At 46.8% G+C, this 23,516-nt stretch overlaps 1 protein-coding gene and 1 long non-coding RNA gene across 22 annotated transcripts in view; one reads left to right on the forward strand and one right to left on the reverse strand.

Annotated features, from left to right (window-relative positions):
• Nucleotides 1-1,632: 1,632 nt before the first annotated feature.
• On the reverse strand, nt 1,633-10,257 carry LOC107077764 (uncharacterized). 2 transcript variants are annotated; one of them, XR_001478760.2, is made up of 5 exons: nt 9,505-10,257; nt 7,045-7,126; nt 5,189-5,451; nt 2,549-2,675; nt 1,633-1,905 (listed from the first exon to the last, which is right to left on the reverse strand). It is a non-coding gene; the product is annotated as an uncharacterized lncRNA (long non-coding RNA). The 2 variants fall into 2 exon arrangements; XR_001478761.2 differs by lacking the exon at nt 9,505-10,257 and adding an exon at nt 7,328-7,408.
• mark3a (MAP/microtubule affinity-regulating kinase 3a) overlaps nt 7,593-23,516 on the forward strand; it is a 62,172-nt gene continuing 46,248 nt past the window's right edge. For 5 of the 20 annotated variants that reach the window (XM_069193092.1, XM_069193091.1, XM_069193094.1 and 2 more), the window contains exons 1-3: nt 7,595-8,503; nt 13,684-13,875; nt 14,627-14,680. In XM_069193092.1, coding sequence (XP_069049193.1) covers nt 8,453-8,503; nt 13,684-13,875; nt 14,627-14,680 — 297 coding nt within the window. In that variant the 5' untranslated portion in view covers nt 7,595-8,452. Of the gene's footprint in view, nt 8,504-13,683; nt 13,876-14,626; nt 14,681-23,516 lie in introns of all 20 variants that reach the window. The other 15 variants (XM_015350341.2, XM_015350345.2, XM_006632173.3 and 12 more) reach the window with 5 other exon arrangements.

The raw sequence follows: 23,516 nt of genomic DNA on the forward strand, positions 1-23,516 counted from the left end.
CAATGTTCTTGTAAGGCTGATAAAATAGGTATTTGCGTTTATACCTTTTTGTAACTTTTAATATGCTAATACTGTGTACTCTTCATAAAATGGGTTTAGTGGAGCTGTGTGAAAATTGTGGGTTTGCTTAGGGTGATGAGTCATGGTTTTGTCCAGCTAATTGCAATTTACAGCCGCTAGGTGGAACCAATGCTTTGTTAGATAAAACCAGATAGTTTCAATTATATACAGAAGTAAAGAGGGCTTGAGTGTGGTCAAATGTAAACAGACCTTATTTGTAATATGGATGGGTTAAAATGAGTCCTATGTAAAAAACAATTTAAGCTTTACTTGTGCACAACTCATTTTTTCCTACGTGTCTTATTAATGCAAATGAATTGTCTATGGCATCTGCTGAATTGTAAAGCTAGCCTTTGGCTGCCGACTCATACCTTTTCTCTTTCAGCTTAATACTGACAAGGGAGTGAACAGCAGTTTCTGAAACTGAAATACAAGGCGGCATCCTTGGAGAGTTCTTATCTAATCAATACCAGTTTCTCGTGATTCAGCATATACTCCCAAAACCTCCGTCCTTTGAGAAGTAGCAGCGTCGTCTGAACTGTTCAATGCTGACAATACTAATGTATGTAGATCGTGCTAATAGCTGAGTGAAGCAGTGCTTCGCTAGTCTTGCAGTATCAACAGGAATTCAGCCATTAACAAAATTAAATCATTTTACTGGGGTGTGTGTGGCCATGTAGGATTTGGAGCTGCTTTTGTAGGAGAGCAAATGTTCTTAACGGAGCACTTGTTTTGTGTAATTGGAAAGACAGCGTTAATCTTCATTTATAAGGCTGGACAGTCTAGGCTTTACATGTTTTCACAGCAACGCGTGAAGAACTGCTGTTTAAGATGGAAACCTTGACCTTTCTGGCTTGTACCTTTACCCAACCCCTTTGCTCTTTTTCTATCAGCACAGGCTAGGCCTCCTCGTGTTTCATGTTAGTTATTCTTAGGAGTTTAAAAGCACACTACGCCTTGAACTCTTTGTTCTGAGAAATCTACTAAAAACAAAATATCACCTGCACTTTTCCCTTTGCGTGTAATTTTCTGTCTATGCGAAACACTATTAGCTTAAGAAACGTGTTGCATGCAAAATAACATTATGGCAGTCACAGCTCATTGCAAATCCTTGAAATTCAAACCATGCTTATCAAGGATAACTTCCCAGTAATGCAACAAGGGATCTGGGTGTAGCTGAAACTAGTTACATGAATTATCCTTTTCACAGCTGGGGTGATCTCTCCATTTGAGATTAAACAGTACTTTGACTCATTGAAATTTTACTTGATTTATACTCATAAAACTGTACTGTGTCCCCCCCCAAAAAAAATAGTTTACAGTAGTATTCTATTGTAGAAAACCAAAAGCAATGGTGGGTTAGTTCTTCATATTTACATGATTTTGGAAATTAGGCTTTAAAGAGTTGAATAGTCTCATTCATTTTAACATGAATGTGATGTTGAATCACTAGATGCTTTAATATTATTCATAGCAAGGCGTCAGTGGCACAGACAGTATGAGTCACTCCTTCTTCTGTCCACTTGTGGAAATTTTAACACCCAAGGCTAAAGTTCAGGTGAGTATTTTTCATCTCAAAGGTTTGTGTAAGTGGATGGTGCACATTGGTGGTGGTGGAGGGGAGTCCCCATTACCTGTGAAGCGCTCTGAGTGGAGTGTCCAGAAAAGAGCTATATAAGTGTAAGCATTTATTAGTATTAAGGTTTTTTAAATGATTGATACCTGATGGAGGACGCAATGCCCTTCTCCTATGATAGGGATTCCCAGTCGTGATTCTGGAGGAACATTGTCTGCAAGTTTTGCTCCAGCTGTGTTCTTCATCACAGACTAAATGGTTTCAGTCTCCTGTTCAGGGCAAATTTAAAAAAAAAAATTGCATTCAGCTCTTAAATGTTCAGATGGGATCTGTAATTGGTAGCAACCCCTTTACTAATTTCTGACTTTCAGAACTGCCCTCATCTTATGTGAGCTGCCTGAAATGTAGCCAATTGGCCCTCTGCAGAATATAAAAAGCTCTTTGCGGAAATAGGGGATAGTGTCATTCCCCACTGTCTGGGCACAACAAGTTAAACAGACAACTGAACAAGCAAGAAGATCAAATGATTATGTGCGAAATTAAAGCTGCAGTAGCAGAATTTAATGAAAGACAATTTCCACATGTGGGTTTGCCCTTTCCTTACAAATGGTTCTTGTGCGCCACTAGGGGGCACCGTGCTCACATATGTATGGTTATCCGAAGCCGAGGCGAAAAATACTCGTGAAATTGAAAGGAGGTCACCATTCAATGTAATTGATGTGTTAGCCAGGGCCACTCCTCGTTTTTCCTATCCACTGAACTACAGTTCTTTCTCCATGGTGTCACAGGTCTCGGGAGTGGAAGCCCAGCCCGTATGTGTTTCGTAATTTTTCGGTTCTCTTGTTTAGCAAAAAACAAAAGGCTCCCCACTGTACTTTTGAGGTGATTCATCCCTTAGCAGGTCTTACTCACCGGCGAGAAACTGTTCTCATTCTCTCTCTCTCTCTGTGTCTCTCTTTTGCTCTTCCTTTCAGTGTGAAAAAAGCCTCTGAGCCACACAGGAAATGTAGCGTGGGAGGAGTAGCGTATCCTATCCCCCCTTGAGAAACAGAAGGCAAGACAGAGAGAGCAAGAGAAGGTGGTTAAACACAAAAACTGCAGAGAATACTGCTGAACGCTGCACACGTTGAAGCCAGGACGTCACATTTCAGTTTTTTAGTCTGCTTGTTAATAAGGAATTTCGCCATATTCCTCTGCAGTTTTTTCATAGTGCTAAAATGCCTCGCACATGAACATCTGAACAGTTGTCTCCCGCAAGATGGTGATTCAGATATTCTCCCTAGATTGTTCTTTTTGGATTTGGGGTTTCTTTTCAGCTGAAAGTAAATTCTCCCCCGGGCACATCATGCTTTGCCGTGCAAAATACATTAGCCAGTGTGTGAAGAAAACATTGTTGTTCCAGGAGAGCCTCTTCTTCATCCCCTCACGAAGAGACTCCTGTTGTCATAGCAACCTCACATCTGGATGAAGCTGTGTGCACAGCCAGCTGTCTGATAAGAATGGAGCTGCAATGATGTTTTTCTTAATGGTTATCCCTGTCCAAGAGCTACCAGAACTGTACGGCACTCTGATAAGACTGATATTCTGTTCACAACAAGACTAGGAAACTTTTAGTGCCTGATTTGATCTTCTAGAAACATTTGTCATTTTTACCCAGAGACTGTATTCTTTTCACATTTTGCAAGGTGATCTATCCATCCGCCTTTCCCTCCATTAATTAATTAGCTCTTGTCGTATGACAGTAAAAGGAATCATCTTAAAACGTCTAATTAAAACTTTTGTACTGTATACAGTGGTGTGAAAAAGTGTTTGCCCCCTTCCTGATATCTTATTTTTTGTCACACTGAAATGTTTCAGATCATCAAACAAATTGAAATATTAGACAAAGATAACACAAGTAAACACAAAATGCAGTTTTTAAATGAAGGTTTTTATTATTAAGGGGAAAAAAAATCCAAACCTACATGGCCCTGTGTGAACAAGTGATTGCCCCCCCTGTTAAAACATAAATCAACTGTGGTTTATCACATCTTTGGAAAGCTGAGTTCAATTTCTCTAGCCACACCCAGGCCTGATTACTGCCACACCTGTTCTCAATCAAGAAATCACTTCAATAGGACCTGCCTGACAAAGTGAAGTAGACCAAAAGATCCTCAAAAGCTAGACATCATGCTGTGATCCAAAGAAATTCAGGAACAAATGAGAAACAGAGTAATTGAGATTTATCAGTCTGGAAAAGGTTATAAAGCCATTTCTAAAGCTTTGGGACTCCAGCGAACCACAGTGAGAGCCATTATCCACAAATGGCAAAAACATGGAACAGTGGTGAACCTTCCCAGGAGTGGCTGGCCGACCAAAATTACCCCAAGAGCGCAGCGAGGACTCATCCAAGAGGTCACAAAAAACCCCAGAACAACATCCAAAGAACTGCAAGCTTCACTTGCCTCAGTTAAGGTCAGTTTTAATGACTCCACCATAAGAAAGAGAATGGGCAAAAATGGCCTGCATGGCAGAGTTCCAAGACGAAAACCACTGCTGAGCAAAAAGAACATAAAGGCTCGTCTCAGTTTTGCCAGAAAACATCTTGATGATCCCCAAGACTTTTGGGGAAAATACTCTGTGGACTGACAAGACAAAAGTTGAACTTTTTGGAAGGTGTGTTCAGAACAGGAACATCATACCAACAGTAAAATATGGTGGTGGTAGTGTGATGGTCTGGGGCTGTTTTGCTGCTTCAGGACCTGGAAGACTTGTTGTGGTAAATGGAACCATGAATTCTGCTGTCTACCAAAATATCCTGAAGGAGAATGTCCGGCCATCTGTTTGTGACCTCAAGCTGAAGCACACTTGGGTTCTGCAGCAGGACAATGATCCAAAACACACCAGCAAGTCCACCTCTGAATGGCTTAAGAAAAACAAAATGAAGACTTTGGAGTGGCCTTGTCAAAGTCCTGACCAGAATCCGATTGAGATGTTGTGGCATGACCTTAAAAAAGTGGTTAAGGCTTGAAAACCCTCCAATGTGGCTGAATTACAACAATTCTGCAAAGATGAGTGGGCCAAAATTCCTCCACAGCGCTGTAAAAGACTCATTGCCAGTTATCGCAAACGCTTGATTGCAGTTGTTGCTGCTAAGGGTGGCCCAACCAGTTATTAGGTTTAGGGGGCAATCACTTTTTCACACAGGGCCATGTAGGTTTGGATTTTTTTTCCCTTAATAATAAAAACTGAATTTTGTGTTTACTTGTGTTATCTTTGTCTAATATTTCAATTTGTTTGATGATCTGAAACATTTCAGTGTGGAAAACATGCAAAAAAAGAAGAGATCAGGAAGGGGGCAAACACTTTTTCACACAACTGTATATTAAGTCACAGTTAGTAGCCCTGGACAGCTGTTTAACCCTTATTAGGGCTCATCAATGCGACAAGAACTAATCAGTATTCATACCCTGAACTCAGACTGGTACCCTGAACGTAACCCTGGAAGGAGGTCTGTGGAACAGTTCTGTTAGCTGTACATCCATCTCCGTATATCTCTGTCTCCTGACTCACCAGCCACCAAGTGTTCGATGCCTGTCAGTTTGTGTCCCTCTCAGGAGCTGACTGGGTATCGCGGTGGCATCCTTGTGCTCGTGGCAAGTTGGCAGCCCGTCTGCTTGTGTGCCTCCCTCCCCCTGGACCGGTACTGCCCACACCCCCAGAGAGGGCCACCAGCAGGGCAGGCAGCAGGCCTGCGGACCCTGAGAACAGGAGAGCCGCAGCCGAGAGAGGGAGGCTGCTCTGTTCTCCTTCCAGGAATCCCGACTCTTCCCTGCCTGGAAAACAAGGAGATGAAGGATCTTCAGCGGAAACAGGAAAGAAGCCCTTCATCCAAGGGTGGCGAATGCAGAGCGGAAGTTGATGAAAATGTCATCTGGTCCAAAGTGTGCAAATGTTTATACTGGGGTGTACACACTGCAGCTCGGGCCTGCCAGCATCGCTCCTCAGGAAAACCCTGTCCTTTTTCTGACTCTTTTATTTACTATTGTTCACAGCATTTCAGACGGTGTCCATGTACAGCATCAGCCATGTCATTCCTAAGGCCCCAGTCATGTCAGGACTGTTCTCCTGTTAATGTGAATTAGCAAAGAACTGTCAGCTTGCAAAACACTTGACAGGACATCTTATACACCTTTCTAATTCTGCAGGAAGGGGAAGTAACAACAGTATAAAGAACAGGCATGTTTTTTATAGTTAAACTGTTTCTGTTTCTCGCCAATTCTCTCATACGGGCAGGGACACAGCAGTGAGCTCCGAGCTGAAGTAAAACGTGGTGTTATCGAGTTTAGGAAATAATACACTCACTTTTGTGTGGGACTTTTGTAATGCCTTGGGCTTAGCCTGGTGTAAAGAATCCTGAAGGCCTTATTTTCTCTGTGCCCACTCTGTGGTAGGGGAATTAGATGTGTAGTAGGGCAATTTTATCATTGGGAAAATAGACCCCTTGGTTCCACTCAAAAACATTGATTCAAACGTACCAATATCTACCACCTGTAAAATGACCATAGCATCAACAACAATGATAACACTATAAGTAGAAAGACAGCTGGACAAAGAGAGGGAAAGCCTGTAAATATCGCTCGTCAGTTTGCTTTTAAATACACAGTCGGTGATAGAATGCAGGGAAGCTGGTTCTTCTTAATGGAAATCCAGTTAGATAGTCGCTGTAACAGCTGAATGCCTTCTTTTGTCTCGGATGGGAGGGGTCTTATTCGAAGCTTGTGAGACTGTCTCTGACCCACACCCCGGCCATCTCCAACCCCCCTGCTGTGTATCTTTGGCATGTGATCTGCTGGGAGGCTTCGGGGTCAGGGGTTACGACAGAATCAAGGACTGGTTATGTACAACAGACCAAACTAAAGGGATGTGGGAGTATGATGTTCTGTTGCAGGAGGGTCTAGTTGTTTCAGAACTCTACCGGGACTGACCGACAGTAACCTGACATCGGGCAGGTCCTGGGATCTCACCCCGAGTGTGACAAGCCTCTCGTCCTGCTCACACAACATCAGCCTTCTTGTACATCGAACCCCGTGATGCACACTCTGCGTGCTCCAGGCGTGGGCCCCCCCGAGCGTCTGTGGCGCAGGCCCAGGCGATGTGTGGCACCTGGGGCTCAGAGCAGTGTGGACAGGCATGTGCTTGCCCAGGCCAGAATCCCACCGGACAGCATGTGCAAACCAGCGCAGAGCTTGTGTAGCTCCGCCACCAGCCTCCACACACACACACACCACACGCCTGTGACTTCCACAGCCGGACCCCCTGTTGACCCACCCGAATGACAGCTCATGTTCATCACCACCGTGACTTTACCTGTGCCATCTCTGTTCGGTAAAAAAAAAAAGCCGGCGCATCACGTATTGGTTACTCACAATATTATCGTTATTATGAAGGAGCTTGGGTCTGGGTTTCTCACTAGTTCATTCTGAACTGTCTTCCAACGAGGTAGAATAGCTGCAGAAAACAAACACAAAAAAAGTCGATGAGTCTAAATTTATATAATCTATAACGCATAACGCATGGCGACGAATACGTGTAAAAGCCCTCTGTATGTTGGAGCTAAGTTACTGGGAGAATTAAAAAAAAAAGGACGAACCTACATTAGGCGAAGAAACATATCTATTGTAAGTTACAATATATATACAATGTATGTACCAGTGTGGGTATTTATTGATCATATGACGCATCATTTACAGTGCAGCTTGCGTTCAGGACTGAGGAGGGCACAGAACTGTGTGACTGAAGATGGTCTGTTGAGAAAGGAAGTAACAAGCCTTGTCTTGATGTCTTGTGCAGTTATTCTTCATATCTTTTTTTTTTCTAACTCTCCCTCCCTCTGTCTCTCTCTCTCCAATAATCACCCTAGCAACAACAAACAGCGCTGCTCGGGCAGCAGCGCCAATAAGCTCCGAAGGCAGTCTGTTTCCTCACTTCCTCTCGTCGTGCCAGGGCTTGGCTTGTTGCTCTCCAGCCAGTGGGCAGCCATCTTGGATCCTGCTAGCAAGCAAAGCTTCACCTAGGGGAGATGGGAGGAATCGAGCCGGCAGCGGGTTTTCCAGCTAGACATCACGCTTGAAGCCCAGGGCGTTGTGCTTTGGGGGCCGAGCACTCAGCGGACCTACAGCCCCCGGGGGGTCACAGGCGGGCCGGTCACAGTTTTGGCGTGCACCCTCCTCTCTCTCTCTCTCTCTCCCATCCCCTTTTCCTTGTCTGAATTGCAGTGCAGGAGGGCCTGCAAGGTGTTCCGTGTGTGTTGACTTTTTTTTTTTGGTGGGCTGAAAACTGCACAAGGCTCGGCTTGTGCGTCTGTGCGTCTGGAGGGGGAAGAGAGAGTCCGGACAACTCGCCTGAAACGGACGGTAGCGCGGAGACATGAAAGTGTTTTCGTCGGGCTTTGTACGGAAACAATTTTCTTTTATTTTTCCCGTGACCTGCGAGAACCCAACCACCACCACCACCTCTCTTTTTTTAGGTGTTCAGAGCCGGCGTTTTCGGGTGTCCCCTTAGCTGAGAATAATGCGGTTCGGTATTTTTCCCTAATTAGGCTGCGACCGGGGGGAAACCAATCAAGAATTATCATCCGCTGGTGGTGGGAGAAGCTGGGTTCAAATTGCCGCTGAAAAAAAAAAAAATCTCCCCCTCCCCACGCCACCGTGGAATCCATGGTCTTCATCAGAAACCCAGAGAGAACTGCCTTCCTCTCAGCCCTCTGACTACGGGACTGCAAAAGCAAAAGACCGAGCACGGGAAACTTGCACGGCCGACACGCCGACGAGCACCATGTCCACACGAACACCGCTGCCCACGGTCAACGAGCGGGACACTGAAAATGTAAGTTGTGCGCTACGGTGTGTCAACGTGTTGGCCAGCGTTTGTCACTGTGGGGTTCGTGGTCTTGGGCTCGCTGCTCGCCGTCCCCCCCAGTCCTCCCAGTACTGCTCAGGGCGGCTGTGGGGTTGCTGTCGGAGGATGCTCTGGCTTAGGGAGGCTTGAATCGTTTAGAAGAAACCTCCCCTACTTGATTGTACCGTGTTTTATTTTCCTCAACGATCACCGCTGCCCAAGTATCATCACTTGTGCGAGAGCGCTCATGATGTATTTCCTGGTATCCTGGTGCCCCCTTTTTTTTGTGGGGGGGAGCCGGAGCTGGTGTGTGTTAAAAAAAAATGACTGACGCATAGCCCGCTTGTTGCTCAAACTTAGGGCGCGGAGTATCGGTTTCTTTAAATATGACATTTCCATCGAGACGGGCTAACACGCCAGATAACTAGTAATTATCCCCCGTCTCTGGGAGCCGGAGCCGGCGGCTGCGCAGTGTGGAGGCTCAGTCCCCGCAGAGCCGGAGCTCACGATGGGTGAATCATCTTTTACTCCTCTTTCTTCTCTCTCTCTCGTCCGCTCCCGCCCCCCATCAGCCCGAAAAAGAGGATTTTCACACGTTTGTCGTCCACCCCCCCCCCCAAAAAAAAAAACACACACCAATCTTCAGCGTGGACCCTATTAAAAGGAAAAAAAAAACTCGCGGAACTTCCGTTTTCTGTTTTCAGAGTGGGGACTGTGGTGGTGTCCTTTATTAGAGAGTGTGCAGGAGGTGCCCTCAGGTTACCTCGCCCGCTCGGAGAGCGATAGTTGCCGGGCCAGAGCACGACAGGTCCCCTGTTTCGTAATGAGTGGGGCGACAGCAACAAGTGGTACACCCCCACCCCCACCCCACCCGGAGGGGATAGCACCCCAACATCCAGCTAGCCTTGAAGCGGCTGGTGTTTGGCGGCTGAAAACAACTCCTCCTGCTCCTGCTGCCTCTGAGCTTGAACCCAGGCTGGCTGTCTTACCTGTCGGCGTGGGCGGGCTGTGGCGTGGGGGGGCACCCTCAGTGGGTGTCAGGATCGGAAGTGGCCTCTTCTCCTCGCTGTTCCAATGAGGAGCGTGTTTAGTGCCCACCCCCGGGGTGGTTCGTGACAGGTGCTGGGATGCTTCCTCACCGATCCCAGCGACAGTGTGAGAGCAAGAGACAGGCAGAGAGAGCAGATCAATGAGCTTCCATCACAAAAGAGAGAAGGCAGTCTGGTTTAATGCCATTCAGAGTGCCAATGACAAAATGAAGGGGAGCCACTTGGTGAAAAGGCATCGGATCTCCATTGTAAGTGAATCCCATCTGTGTCTTCACTGTCTTGTCGCGCCGGACAGAGGCTGAGGCAAAGGGAGGTTCTGTGGCAGAAGTTTAGAGGATGTTGAATTCATTCGTTTTCGACAAGTAAACTGGTACAAAAAAGTATTCAGGACGGATACTCGACGGTGTGTTGGTTTTGCTGACAAAAATAAAACACATCCGTGTGTTTTATTTGCACTTTTAAAAAAAAAAACAAACGAAGCAGAAGTCTTTTCGCCGTCTGTCTGCGTTACAAAGAGGGAGATCAGTTGCTGTGTTTGGCTATAGGATGCTCTGCTGAGATATTACAGCATATACACACATGAGCTGTCTGCACTGGGAGAGATACAGCTCTGTCGTTCAGCTGACACGCTTGTATCAAATGAAGGTGCCGTTAGGTAGCGTTGTTGGCGGATGCGGTGCTTTTATTTCTTATTTGCTTGTCTCAACCAAGGTGAGATGTATTTGGTTAAAGCTAATTTCCCTAACAGCTGTTTTAATGCAAATGACTTGTTGAGGCTGGCGCAGCACGGTCCCGGTCAGGCTACGGAACGAGAGGCTTCTGTAGAAAAAATGCGCCTCGACATCCTGTTGTTTTTCCTTTCCAGTTGGAACGTTTTCCTTGAGCCAATGTAAGATGCTGGAAACATTGGGTTGGCACAGTCTGAGAGCGTGTGCGATCCCTTGATTCGGTCGCTGGGTTTTCTACTTCCTCAGAGAGCCCGATTAATAGATTTCTGGTGGGGTTTTATTTCCATCCAGTGGAATGTCAGGAAGGGGGAGAATTGGGAACAGGATTCCTAGCCATGCCGGCTTTTGGCTCTTTGGAGTTTTCCGTTTGAAGGTAACGTGGAAAAGCACTTTCTTTCCAGTCTTGTCATGTTGCTTTTTGCCTGAATCAGGAAATATTGTTGATCAGGTGAAACGGCAAACTCTAGGCCTAACGCAGATGAACGAAGAGGTTACTATAAAACGAATCCACCCCAGGGATCTGTAGGTGTCTCAGTATTGAGCTGATCTATGGATCATTTGATCTAGGCTGTTTTATGATACTGACTGGCGCTGCCTCCGTGCCTCAGTCATGTCACCCTTGAGCATTTCAGTCCTCTTTTATTGTGACCGTGAGAGATGTGCATCACGTGCAATTGTAAAGTTAAGTTCTGTGAGTTTTACTCATTTGAGCTAATGCAGCTTGAGCACTGTATTCCTGCTTCCAGGATCAGGATATCTGCCGAATGCCAGCTTGTATGATGCTTCAGCAGGATGGTGATGATGCTGGGCTGTTGCTATTAATGATTGTGGTTTGTCAAGAGAAATTCCTTCATTGGTTCCCTGAGTACTAAATTACACTAGATTGTTTAATGACAGGCATTTACTTTATCAGTGTAGGGTGGTTACTTGCATTTAGCTAAGGTAGTGATTTTTATTTTAACTATAATCATGTTAGCTTAACTGCAGGTACTCTAGAATTTAGCTGTTTTTTTTTCCATACCAGTACTCTTAATTTTATGCAATGTTGTCGTAATGGTAGGCTTTTGCACTAACAAAAATCGGTGACACTTTCACAAAAATGATTTTAAGTGGTTGGGATGCGGTGATTTTGTTTTTAGAACTATAGGATGTAATTTACTTAAATAAGAGTGACCTGGGGCTGAATTATCATGGTGCCGTTAACTATGGACACTGAGTGTGTATGCGTTGCAATGAGAAATTATGCACTTGAAATGAGCAGTACAGCAGGCTTAGATGAAGAGTCACTGTCATGTCACTCTACAGGACACGGTGCCTTATTGATGATGTCATGCTTCAGGTGAGAGACCGAACCCTCTGAAAAGCACTAACTCTTGCAGTGGCCCTTTCAGAACCCCTTGTCCTGCTACCCAGGAGTTCTGGGCCTTGCTCATTGCCCAGGTTCTGGGAGAGCTCTGCTGAGTCGGGCTGGGGTTGTACAGGCCTGCGCAGGGCACACAATGGACAGGGAGAGCATCGTACACCATCGGTACACCAACCTTAAACTAAACGCCATTGTTCCCTTTCAGCTTGCTCTATCGAATTTTAAAACTGCAGCACTGTGTTACGCGTTAGAGATGAGTTCTCCCTGCTTCGATCTCATTTGGTGCAGGTGTTGAGGCGTATTAACCCGAATTTCTAAATCGGGCATTTCCGAAGCAGGCATGTCTGTGCACTGTTCCCAATGTCTGCATTGGAAGGGTTTTAGAAATTCCCCGCAAACTGGGAGGAGGGTAGGGGCAGCCCAGCCTGGCATGGAAATTAATTTGTCCCGTCAGTTCAGTTGATTCATCAGGGCTTGTTGAATCAGGTGAAGTGTTTCAGACACACAGGTCTTTGACATTTTAAGTTGAACCTGTTCACGGGCTGCAGCTCACCAGCCGACAGAAGGGGATACATACTCTTGTATCCCCTAAGAAATGTTTTTATGGGAACTTTAACTGAAGTGGAAAAAAAACACATCTCGGTTTGGGAAATGCTTCAGTAAAGGCAGATTTAACACAATAAGGCCATTAAGGTCCTGTTAAAATGAGGTGTTTAAGTAATAATAACTGTGATTGAATCAGAACGAATTAGTGTAGGCACTGTATGATGCTTGTGTGGCTGTTTTTGCCACTAAACTGGAAGTACCTGGAAATTGAAGGGTTTTGTGAAGTGATCACTGCAGCAGAGACTGAGTAGGAGAAGATGACTGTTCCCATTCAAACGGGATTAGTCAGGAAAACGGTATCTGGGAGGTGCTGGTGGAGTGGGTTTTTCTGTGGCTCTGTCAAAGGGCCCAGAAATGACCTTTTCCGGAAGGGGCCGAGAGTAATTTCAGTCCAGAGCTGGTTCTTACTGAAGCACTGTGAGAGATTGATTTGTTTTTTTTGTTTTGTTTTATTTGAGGCAAAACCAATTGTGAAGGAAGGAATCAGTCAGTTACTTCAACCCCATCTACTTTTATGATTTAATATGTTAGTGCCTCCAAGTAGACTTTAGATTTCCATTTGAGAATGTGTCCTTTTTTAATTGATAGAGGCTGGCTGGAGAGCTAGAGGCTTGCAGACGTCGGCGATTAGCATTTGATCGGTTCCTGTGTGTTTTTGATACACTGTAAGCTTTTTAAAACCAGTGCTGTTCTTGTGCTGTGCTCTGTGGTTGGTGTTAAAAATAAAAAAAACAAATTCAAGCTTTATTTATAACCACTGATTCTGATGACCTAATGATGATCTGATTTCTTACTGAAATGAAATTTAAGATAGGCCAAAACCCTTAAATACAGCATTACAGAGCTCCAAAGAGCACTGTCTTTCTCTACAACATCTGTTCCCGGGGGTTTAGAGAAGTAACTAAAACGTGGTGCGCACGTTGTTGCGAGGGAATCTACACAGGGGAATTGAAACTGAAAAACTAAATCTGACTTTCAGAAGCATTTGTTTTGTCCCAATTCCTGCTGGATGTGTCAGGAGCCTGTGAGGTGGGATCTTTTGCCGCCCGATGTTGAAAGGAACTGAGGGTGTGTGTGAGACACTTCCCAGGAAATTCTTGTTTCTCCATTGCCTGACTTTTGCACCCAAGATAGTCAGCGTGGCTTTCCATTGGTAAAATCTCTTAAAATTTTTTAAGCTACAGCAGTATTATTGCCACAAACATCAAGCTAGGTGCGTTGAGGAGGATTTTTAGGAGGACTTCTAGAGAATCCTTTTGCGTTAACCCCCGAGAAGCAAGTGAATCGGATTAAGGTCCCAGCTGCACGCGTTCTCGTTTCCTCCCTCCTTGTGCTAATAGTGGGGTTTAAGGGGACTGTGCCCCGTGTGAGTGTGTGCCCTCCGCCCCTCCTGACGCCTCTCCCTCTCCTCCTCCCGTCCAGCACACCTCGCACGGCGATGGGCGCCCCGAGGTCGCCACGCGCCCCGGCCGCTCTGGGGCGCGCTGCCGGAACTCCATCGCCTCCTGTGCCGACGAGCCGCCTCACATCGGGAACTACCGCCTCCTCAAGACCATCGGCAAGGGGAACTTCGCCAAGGTCAAGCTGGCGCGGCACATCCTCACCGGCAGAGAGGTATGGCGCCCGGCTCTTCAGCTGAGGGGGGGGTGGGCGACACGCCACCATCGCAATCCCTGGCCTGTCATCCAGGTCAAATCTACAACTGGAAGAGGGTGGAGACCTGGTCCTTTAGTAGGTCTCTCTGAAGCACCGGTGTCTAAAAGCAGGGAGAGGGTTGTCTAAGTGGTCCAGTTTAACCAGTGATGACCGGTGGTTGGAATTGAAACCTGCAGCCAGTCCAGCCCTCCAGGATCAGGATCAGGATCAGGACAGCCCCGGGTCTAAGGGTTAGAAACCTGGATTTACGTGAAATAGCTGCCATGTGAGTGACTCTTGAGGGGTAGGAGCTGAAATTCTCAGTGCTGCTGAAGAACTGCGCCGTTCCGTAACTTTCCAGTTTATTAAATTTTTTTTAAAAATAGCTTTGTATAAAAACGATGATGAAGACAGTTTGAGCTGTGTTGCGCTTAGGGACGTTTGCAGGTCTTCTAGAAGTGTTGCCAGAGCAGCTACCTGTGGCCTAGCTGAGACATGCAGGGTGGGTCCACAGAGGCTCAGTCTGAAAATAACGCCCAGCATTTGTTCTGAGTGTGTTAAGGAGGGTTGACTTGGTTTTACTGTTGCGCATGTCTCCTAGCTCTGTCAGGCCTGGGTGTTTTTGAAGATCAGGTTGTCGTGTGCAGCTCTGAGGCTTGTAACTGCTCTGGGATCTTCCTGTTTTGTGTTTCTGTTTATGACGATTTCTATCTCTGTTCTTTCCCTGCAGGTTGCAATAAAAATTATTGATAAAACGCAGCTCAACCCTACCAGTCTTCAAAAGGTAATTTTTTTTGCAGTCACTGCCTCAACCTTTTCTTGTTTTCTTTTGGTCTTACTCTCTAGCACCTCATACTCTCTCTGTGGTTGAGCTTGTACCTTTGTTGATTGTGATTTTAACCTTCCTCTGCATACTGTTAAGTCAAAAATTGATCTTATCTGGGGACTGTTAGTTTTGTGCTCTGCTTAGCGTGAGTGGTTAAAAAATGACGCATGCATGTTCTTTGTCTCAGCACTGAGTAAAAATGCTGGTAAAAGTCTTGTGAGCCTCTGAAATGAGCAGTTGTTCGGGAGATCAAAGCGCCATTCCTTTTTTGTTGTTTCGAAATGGCTTGTTTTGGTTGTTTATCTTGATTGTTTGTACCTTCATTGCTTTTTGGCACGAAGCTCATGTTGAAAATCGACCGTGTTGCATTGCTCGAGGCTCTGTGTTGTTGCTGTTCCATTATTCCAGGAAGAATGTTCGACGTGTCACGTGTTGAGACATCTGTGGTCGTGGAGACAGATGCAGGAACATGTGCTTGGCTCCCTGTCTAGCTGCTGCTACTTAAACTAGGGAGTGGGCTGGTACAGGGAGAGTCGCGTTGTTACAGCTGTGAGCCGCCTCTGTGTCCCGTTGCAGCATGGGGGCTGCTATGTTCACTGAATGGCGTGATGTCCACGCCACGGGCCTCCCCCTCCCTAGGGATGCTGGTGTCTGCAGCAGGGACCTCTGTCCACAAGCAGTCAGGAGTCCAAGGGCTCACCCCACGCTAGCTGAAGCTTTCAAGAAGGTCTTGAATTGGCCAGCAGCCATATCATTCTGCAACTCACAACCGGCCGCCCACTGGAGCTCAGCAGGTGTGAGCCTGGTCAGTACCTGGTTGGGAGACCTCCTGGGAAAGCTAAGGCTGCTGCTGGAAGAGGTGTTAGTGGGGCCAGCAGGGGGCGCTCACCCTGTGGTCTGTGTGGGTCCTAATGCCCCAGTATAGCGATGGGGCACTATACTGTAAAACAGGCGCCGTCCTTCGGATGAGACGTAAAACCGAGGTCCTGACTCTCTGTGGCCATTAAAAATCCCAGGGTGTTTCTCGAAAAGAGTAGGGGTGTAACCCCGGCATCCTGGCCAAATTTCCTATTGGCCCTTACCAATCATGGCCTCCTAATAATCCCCATCTATTCTTTGGCTACATTACTCTGCTCTCCTCCCCACTAATAGCTGATGTGTGGTGAGCGTTCTGGCGCACTATGGCTGCCGTCGCCTCATCCAGGTGAGGCTGCACACTGGTGGTGGTGGAGGGGAGACCCCATTACCTGTAAAGCGCTTTGAGTGGAGTGTCCAGAAAAGCGCTATCGAACTGTAAGCAATGATTATTAATAATCTTGTTGCATTGATCCATGGGGGGGGGGGGGGGAGAGAATCATGTTGGGGGAAAAAAATTCCGAGCTGTAGGCTTGGCACTTCCTCCGCTCCTGAGGCAGCGCACGCGCTGCGGCCGGGCGTCCTGGGAGGCAAGGAGAGTTCCATGCCGTGCGCCTGCGTGTCCGGCGAAACTCTGGTCTGGTCCCCCGAGCTGCAGCAGGGCTGGCTGGCTGCCGTTTGTTCTCGAAGTGCTGGCGGGACGAGGGGGCGGCGGCGTCGTCAATCGGCCTTGGTCCGAAACTCCAAGGGCTTTCGCCACCAGCTCCTATTCGGTCCCTCTCGGCGCCGAAACTGCAGCTCCCCAACCCCCCCCCGAGCGTTGCCCCCGCTTCGCCAGATCTCTTTAGGTGTCCCCCCACGTGATGCTTCTGGCTGCCTTGGAGAAACCTCTGCAGGAGAAGGAAAAGAAACTGCTGTTACTGTACGGTACTGCTGCACAGCAGAGAGGAGAAGTTCATAGTTCTCCTTTAAAGGGGCTCTTCTTCTTGGGTGCAGAACGATAGCAACATAAGGGTTTGCTGGGGGGAGAGGGAGGTAAATCTGAAAATATTTCTCTTCTCTTGCCCAACAAGTGATAGAAGTACTGCCTTAACACACCCACTGTGCCAGGGCCCACTGCTGACACATTGGTCTGTAATCTCTTGCTATGTGTACATTGTAGAGCTAAGTATGATTACAGTTGGTCTTCTAATGGGTTTTGTTTCTTGGAAACTTGCATATTGCTTATTGATTTGTTTTCTCCAGTCTGCCTTTTGACTTTTTCTCGAGTGCAGGACAGTTCGGTTGTTTGGCTTTTTTTTGTTGTTGTTGCCGTCGGGTGTCTGCTGATTTTGTTTCCTTTTTGAATTATGAGTTAACCACATGGCCTGCACACAGACCATCTCAGCATTTTAGGGCATGTGCTCACGTTGTCGGTGATTCTGAATGTGGGAACTGTTCTGTGTTGAGTGGCGGTGGGAGAGTGTCTCGTTTCCTGTATTTACGGAAATGGTTAGCTGCAGGTCTCTTTCCTTACTGCTTTTACTGCTTCTCGCCCTGTTCATACGTAATAAAGGGTAGGAGCTGCTAAAATTTCAAAGTCTTAGCTTTTCGTCTCGGTTCATAGCTGTATTTAATGTGGGCTTTAAAGTTACTTTTGCTCCAAAGGTTCCCAGTCTTTCCTAAATGGTAACAAGATGCTGCCGATAAAAACATCACGCTAAAATCTATCGATTTTGCGCCTTTACGGAGTCTGAACAAATCCGAGAAACATTCACTCGCCACCCGTAAGAGACGGCAGATGTGCGTAGGTTTTACCTTTGTAAGAAGAAAGTTTGTAAGTGTTGTTTGTTCCTGCTCCACAGCTGGAAATGGGGACATTGCTGTGCGTCAGCAGTCAGGGGGAGGTGTGTGTTTTCTGCGTAGCTGTAGTTCTGAAATGCAAGGCTAGGCACCAGAGTGGAGTTTTAATGGTGGGAACAGAGACTGCAAAACCATCCAGAGAGTGTCTTCTAACCCAGTACTGCTTATAGCGATGCAGAGGCTAGCGATTCCGGTGGTTCGGTTCACATGGTGCCTTGAAACAGTGTTGTCTGGTCATGTCAGAGTGAGGGACACTGTTCAAGTTTAAAACGGTTCGGCGGTATTGATCAGGCTGGAAACGTCGGGGGGCTGGGTGGCTGGAGCTTGGTGAAGCTGTGAAAGCCTGCCCAGGCGGTCCCACCCCCCCCTCTTTCATTAGCCCGCAGCCTGGTTTTCCAGGGCCTGATTTGGTTGGGGTTGGTTTTGCGGACAGCAGCGTGCGATTGCCCTACCGTGTCTGGGGGGGACAGCGGACACCAGCAGAGAGCTGCGCAGGTGACACTGGCCCGCTGGTCAGCTGGCGCCGAGAGGCCGTTTGTAAGAGTGGCCCCCGCTGGAGCGCGTTCGTTAACAGAGTCCAGCAGCTGATGGACGTGCAGCAGAAAGCTAAATGAAACTAAAACTGAGAGGAAGCTTTGGCTACACAAAGGTTTTTGTGAAGTCAGCACTTGGGAGTTTACGCGCTGATGAAACTTGGCTCTATTTTATAACTTCATCTGGTTTTTCGGCGGCGGGGGGTGCTTCTCTGTGTACTGCAAGCTAGCGGCCACCCGTGTGTCGGAGAGGTTAAGCTCATTTCTCGTGTACGTGCGAGACTAAAGCAGGGCGAGAAAATCCCGTCCCAAGTGGCTTTTGCCCTCAGCAGACTGCACTGGTTCCAGATTTGAAAAGGTGCAGTTGAGTCTTGCGTGCCCCGACAGTGCCGTGCTGGAACACAGGCCATGGGTTCGAGTGATTCGAAGAGTGGGAGAGACTAGCCTGTCAGCTAGTCTTCTAGTGATGACTGCTTTAAAAGGGGAAAACATTTGCCACCCTGCTTCTTTACAATTAAATAATGTACAGTTTTATTGGGTGCATTTTGTTGTTTGATCGTTGTTGTTTTTTTAGCGCTCTTGTAGAATGTGGTTTTGTAAGAAACCCTGCTTGGCTGTAGCTTGGTGTATTCCATTTTTACAGAAACAAAATATTTGGGAGAATGGTTGTTCTTTGTTCAAATGCAGCTTTGGACCGGGTGGTGGCTTTTAATTCACCTCTGTCTGTGTTGTAGTTTCGCCCTGATCACGGTCAGGGAGCTGAAGAGTTGGTAGCTCACGAAAAGAAATTTGGCCAGCTTCCTTTCATAAACAGTCCTTGTGTTGTACCTAACCGTGAATTATGTTCAAAGTAATTACAGTGGTGCGGTTATTTTAATTTGCGGGCCACGTCATAAATCAGCCCAGCAGGGGTGATGAAACAGAATCATCCATTTGGAACTGCACTACTGCATCGTTGTTTCAGCAGGTGAACATATTTACAATACCGCAGTTACCGAGTACAGTCCGTTCTGTTTCTGGGTAGCTTTGCAAACCAGTGCATACTGTTCGGCCGCTGTAGGTTGGCGGGTTTGTGGTCTGTAACCCTTTCAAAGTGTGATGCTTGGTGAGGGGGGGGGTGGGGGAGGGCAGCCCATCGCCCATCGCCCATCGCCCATCGCCCATCGCCCATCGCCCATCGCCCATCGCCCATCGCCCATCGCCCATCGCCCATCGCCCATCGCCCATCGCCCATCGCCCATCGCCCATCGCCCTGGGGGGGGTATAGGGGCAACAAGCAGGAGCAAAGTGTTGTGCAGCTAACGGCAGGCCGGCCCTTTCGTCCTCTTGATTTTAATAGGCTTGGATATCCTTATGTTTGCCGTCCGCCGTGTGTTCAGTAGATTAGCCTTCCTCTCTAGTGAGGGCTGTCAGGCTGGCGGTAGGGCTGCTGGAAAAGCTGTGCGGAGATGAACACGGTCCTCCTCTTATTACGTGGGGGCTCCGGCGTTTTTGTCCCTTTGTCTGATGCTCCCTACTTCTGCTGCTCGAAGGCCTTAATTCCGACACCACTGGCTGCGCCGGAATTCAGTGTTTCCAAGATTGTCGTCATTACGGAGCTTTTCAAATTCATATCGGCATTGCTTTTTTTTTTTCTTCCTGAGGATAATTGCGTACCTACTTGCGCGCACACATGCCCCGTCATAGACATGCTGTTTGTGTATGCGTGTCCCAGTTATGTAAGTTCCGGGCTGTGCGCCGCTCATGCTGGGAGTTGTATAACCGATCGTTTCTGTAGGAGGTGTCGACACTCTTCAGGATTGTCAGGCATTGCAGGCAGAGAGGAAGTGGGACAGTCTTGAAGGTCTGGACTTCTCTTTCACCTCCCGTTTAAGGACTTATCAGAGTGATACAGTGGCCCAATTAAGCAACCAATTAAGTTACTGTAGTCTAGTAATTAAGAGACCCTGGTGGACCCAATGCCACAGTACATCCCCAGCCTTCAATTCCAGGAGCAGGCCACTCCTGGTTTAAAAGATGACAACGTCCGAGAGTCCGATTTTCAGTGTGGATAAATCCTTTCCTCAGGGCCAGTGAGGCTGAGGCTTCGTTGTGGTGAGGGACAGTAGTGTTTGACGGGTCTGGACAACAGCTCACCCAGAATCCCATAAAACGCTCGTCGAGTGGCATTTAAATCTGTCACAGGTGTTGATGACTTGTGGGCTTGTTTGCATCAGGTATCTTCAGTACATTTGTTTAGTCTTCCATCAGTCCATACGTTATCGGAAAGCCTTAAATTCCAAGTTCAGGGTCACGGCAATCCGGAACCTGTCTGGGATGCGTGGAAGACAAGACGTGCCTACCCCCTGAACTGAACGCCAGTCATAGACATTTTTGTGCGTTAAATTAAACATAGTGTTGTTTTCCCTGCATGAGCAGTACAGTTTGCACAAGAATCCGTAGCACGTAAGATCTGAGTGGGAGCAGACTGCTATGTTTTGTTCTGGAGAGTGTGAGACTCACTTCTGAACTTCGTGCCACTCCTGCGCTCCGGCGACAGGCTCGCTCGAGCGCTTCAGCGGAGGTGCTGAAGTGAAGTGAACTTGGTGAACGTAGCTGTCGCGCCTGAGCGGTATCTGCAGTAGTGATGTCGGTGCCTGCTACAGTGAAGTGTCAGCGGTAGGAGGTCAGGGTGCGTGTGAATACAGAGCTGTTATTGTGGTGAGGAGCAGCTGATTGCTGGGAGGTGACAAACAGAAGCAGGACAGGAGCGTGGCTGTTGTTGAGGACGCCCGGGTGGGTGGCTTTGTAAAGGTTGCTATTTATGGAGTGTTTGATGAGCAGAGAACCCATATTTTCCCACTGGAATAAAAACATTCTGTTCATGTTACCTCCCTTTGAACTTGTTAGTTGTTTTGTTAATTGTACACAATAGACCTTCTTTTTTTATAGCTAGAAATTGGGTGCAACAAAATGGGGTAAATTAAAGACCCCAATCTTTTCCTCACCAGACCCTGTTTTGTCTGCATTTGCTATAAACGTTCACCTCTGCCAAGACACCAGTGTTCCCAAAGAGCAGCAGCAACAATGAAGAGTCTTGCCGTCAGAGAGTAGGACATCTCATGCTTTGCCAGGATGTATTTTTTTTTAGTCTACAGAACATTTTTTTTTTTTTACACGTGCTCACACTGCGTTAGGAGTACGTGCAGTATGTGAAAGGTGTTGCACTATTACAAACACTTAATACCCATACCAGTGAAAAATGTTTGCAGGGCATGTTGAGGAGGAATATTTAATTTGTAGGTGCTGTTTGAGTTTTGATCTGACACCACGGGTTTTGTGAAGCGCTGCTGGCACATTGGTAGCTATGGAGCCGGTGCTTAAGTCATTTTGACCAAATCGCCTCCAGATATCCAATTCATCAGAATGGAGAGGAAGCCCCATCGCCGTCGGGAGAGGCTGCCTGTCCAGTTAGAAATGTGCTGTTATTAGAACAGCGTGAGAGAGAGAGAGATGCTTGACCAGACCAGCCCTGAGCAGAGCTGGGGTGAGTCTGTTGATGGTAGCCCTGCTACCTGCTACGGAGGTCTGCCGGCTGGTTTTGTTGGCTGTGGATGCTCTCGGGACTGGTGATGTGGCTTAAACGCATCCAAATAAATGGCTGCTTGGGATCTAACTTGCACTCTCGAAAAGGTCATGAAAGTAGGGCTGTTCCTGTTCGTTTTGATTGTAATGAACTTGTGCTTCCCCGGGACAAGACCAGATAGAATCAGTGCTGCTTTTCATGTGCTAGAGAATTTCCCTGAATGGATTCTATTTTTGTCCTTGGAGCACATCTGAAAAAACGTCGTTCCGTGCAACAAAAGAGGTTTTCCCGTATCCGGTGAATTGTTTGTTTTTCTTCAATACAGCTGTTGCCTGTTGATCATGGATTGAAACTGGAAGGAGTGTTCCCTGTCTCCTGGTGATTTTCTCCCCCCGGCTCTGTCTGGTAATCCTGAGCCTCTTTGCACATCGCAAGACCTGCAGGTGACTGTGCTCGCACGGCGCCACCAGCAGTCTTACTCAGAGCTGGATTTGAGGTCCTCCATGAGTCATCGGTCCTCCTGGTCGTCATGTGGTGCCCAGCTGTAGGAATGAATTGGCCTGGGAAATTCCACACAGCCATAGAGAAAGGGGGTGTGGGTGTTGACTGTCCCAGTACCCTTCATGATGTACGTGTAACAAAGTTGAAATCCAGCAGGTTAGCTTTTTTTTTTTTGGTCACAGGGTTTGTGCTTCCTGTGAAGCCCAGGTTAGAAACCAGCTTCATCTTAGTTAAAATGATTTTTTTTTTTTTGTCTGCGTAGGCACTGTCTGTCAACAGTTAGATACTGTAAGTGAGAGCTGGGGTCTTTTTGTTCTCGACAAGAGTTTATAAATAACTTAAAAAGCATGACTGTATATGTGGATAAGTGTTGGGTTATCTGTGCATCTGCTCCATTAATTTGTCAGAGCAAGTCAGGTGTAAGGTAGGCTTGGCTCACAGTGCCGCATGTTGTAATAGGTTTTTTTTGTGTGGGCCTGCTTCTAGTTTAGTCATCTGAACGCCTGCCTGAAGGAATTTGCAAAAGGTTTTTGTTTGACTACCCATTTCATAGCCGCATGTAGGTAAGACAACGTGCAGAGCAAGATCTAAAATTACTGTTTCTAGCGTGAACGTTTTTCTTGACATTGGTTATTTTTTATCTGAAATGCACGTGGACTTGGTTTTGCCCTCGAGCTAGCGTTTATGAGCTGTGCTGCATGGTCTTAGTACTCTTTGGTATTGAGGTGTTTTTGAGGTCACCGATCGGCTGACTCTTGTGACTCTGCACAGGCGAAGAGCACATAGTTTTTGCCAGTAAGTGGTCAAGCCCCCTTCCTGAGTGTCTACCCTGAGCTCCAGTTTAACCTCTTCTTTCCAAATGATACAAATCGACACCAAGCTGCATATTTACAAGGAGGAACTGGACAGCTCTTTAAAACAGGGATTTGTGTCCTGTGTGAGCCATAGCAGCTTTGATTGTGTGAAAAGGCCAATTCAGTGTTCTGACTAATGTACTGCTTGGCGTTGGGAGTATTTAGTCATTTTTGCTTGTATGAGTTATGTTATGCTTGTTGGATTGTAAATATTTATCTCTAGCACAAGTAGCACTCTAGTGCGTTATGGTTTCTGGTGCTGCTGATCAAGAGACTGAAAAACAAACTGAAACAATGGAGTTGGCATTTAGTATTGAGTATGGATTTGTTAAAATAGTACTGTAATACTATTCTTTAGGTGGCTTTACCAGCAGTAAAATGGTAGTATCTTTTTTTAATTATGAGAATACCTCAGAGTTATCTGCTAATCTCAGTACTTGTGTGTTTAAAACCGAATCTGTGTGCACATCCCTTTATTTCAGAAGGGCTTTCCTTGTACAGCGTAAACTTGGTGCAGCAAATTAGGTGGCCGCTGTTAAGTCATTCCTTAAGGCGTCTAACTTTATTTTGCATCTCCTCAGTCACCGTTGTCCCATTTAAGTTCTGTGATTCAACTCAAAAATAGTTATGTTTCCAAGACGGTA

Source organism: Lepisosteus oculatus, chromosome 8, assembly GCF_040954835.1.
Source record: "Lepisosteus oculatus isolate fLepOcu1 chromosome 8, fLepOcu1.hap2, whole genome shotgun sequence".
Classification (NCBI taxonomy): Eukaryota; Metazoa; Chordata; class Actinopteri; order Semionotiformes; family Lepisosteidae; genus Lepisosteus; species Lepisosteus oculatus.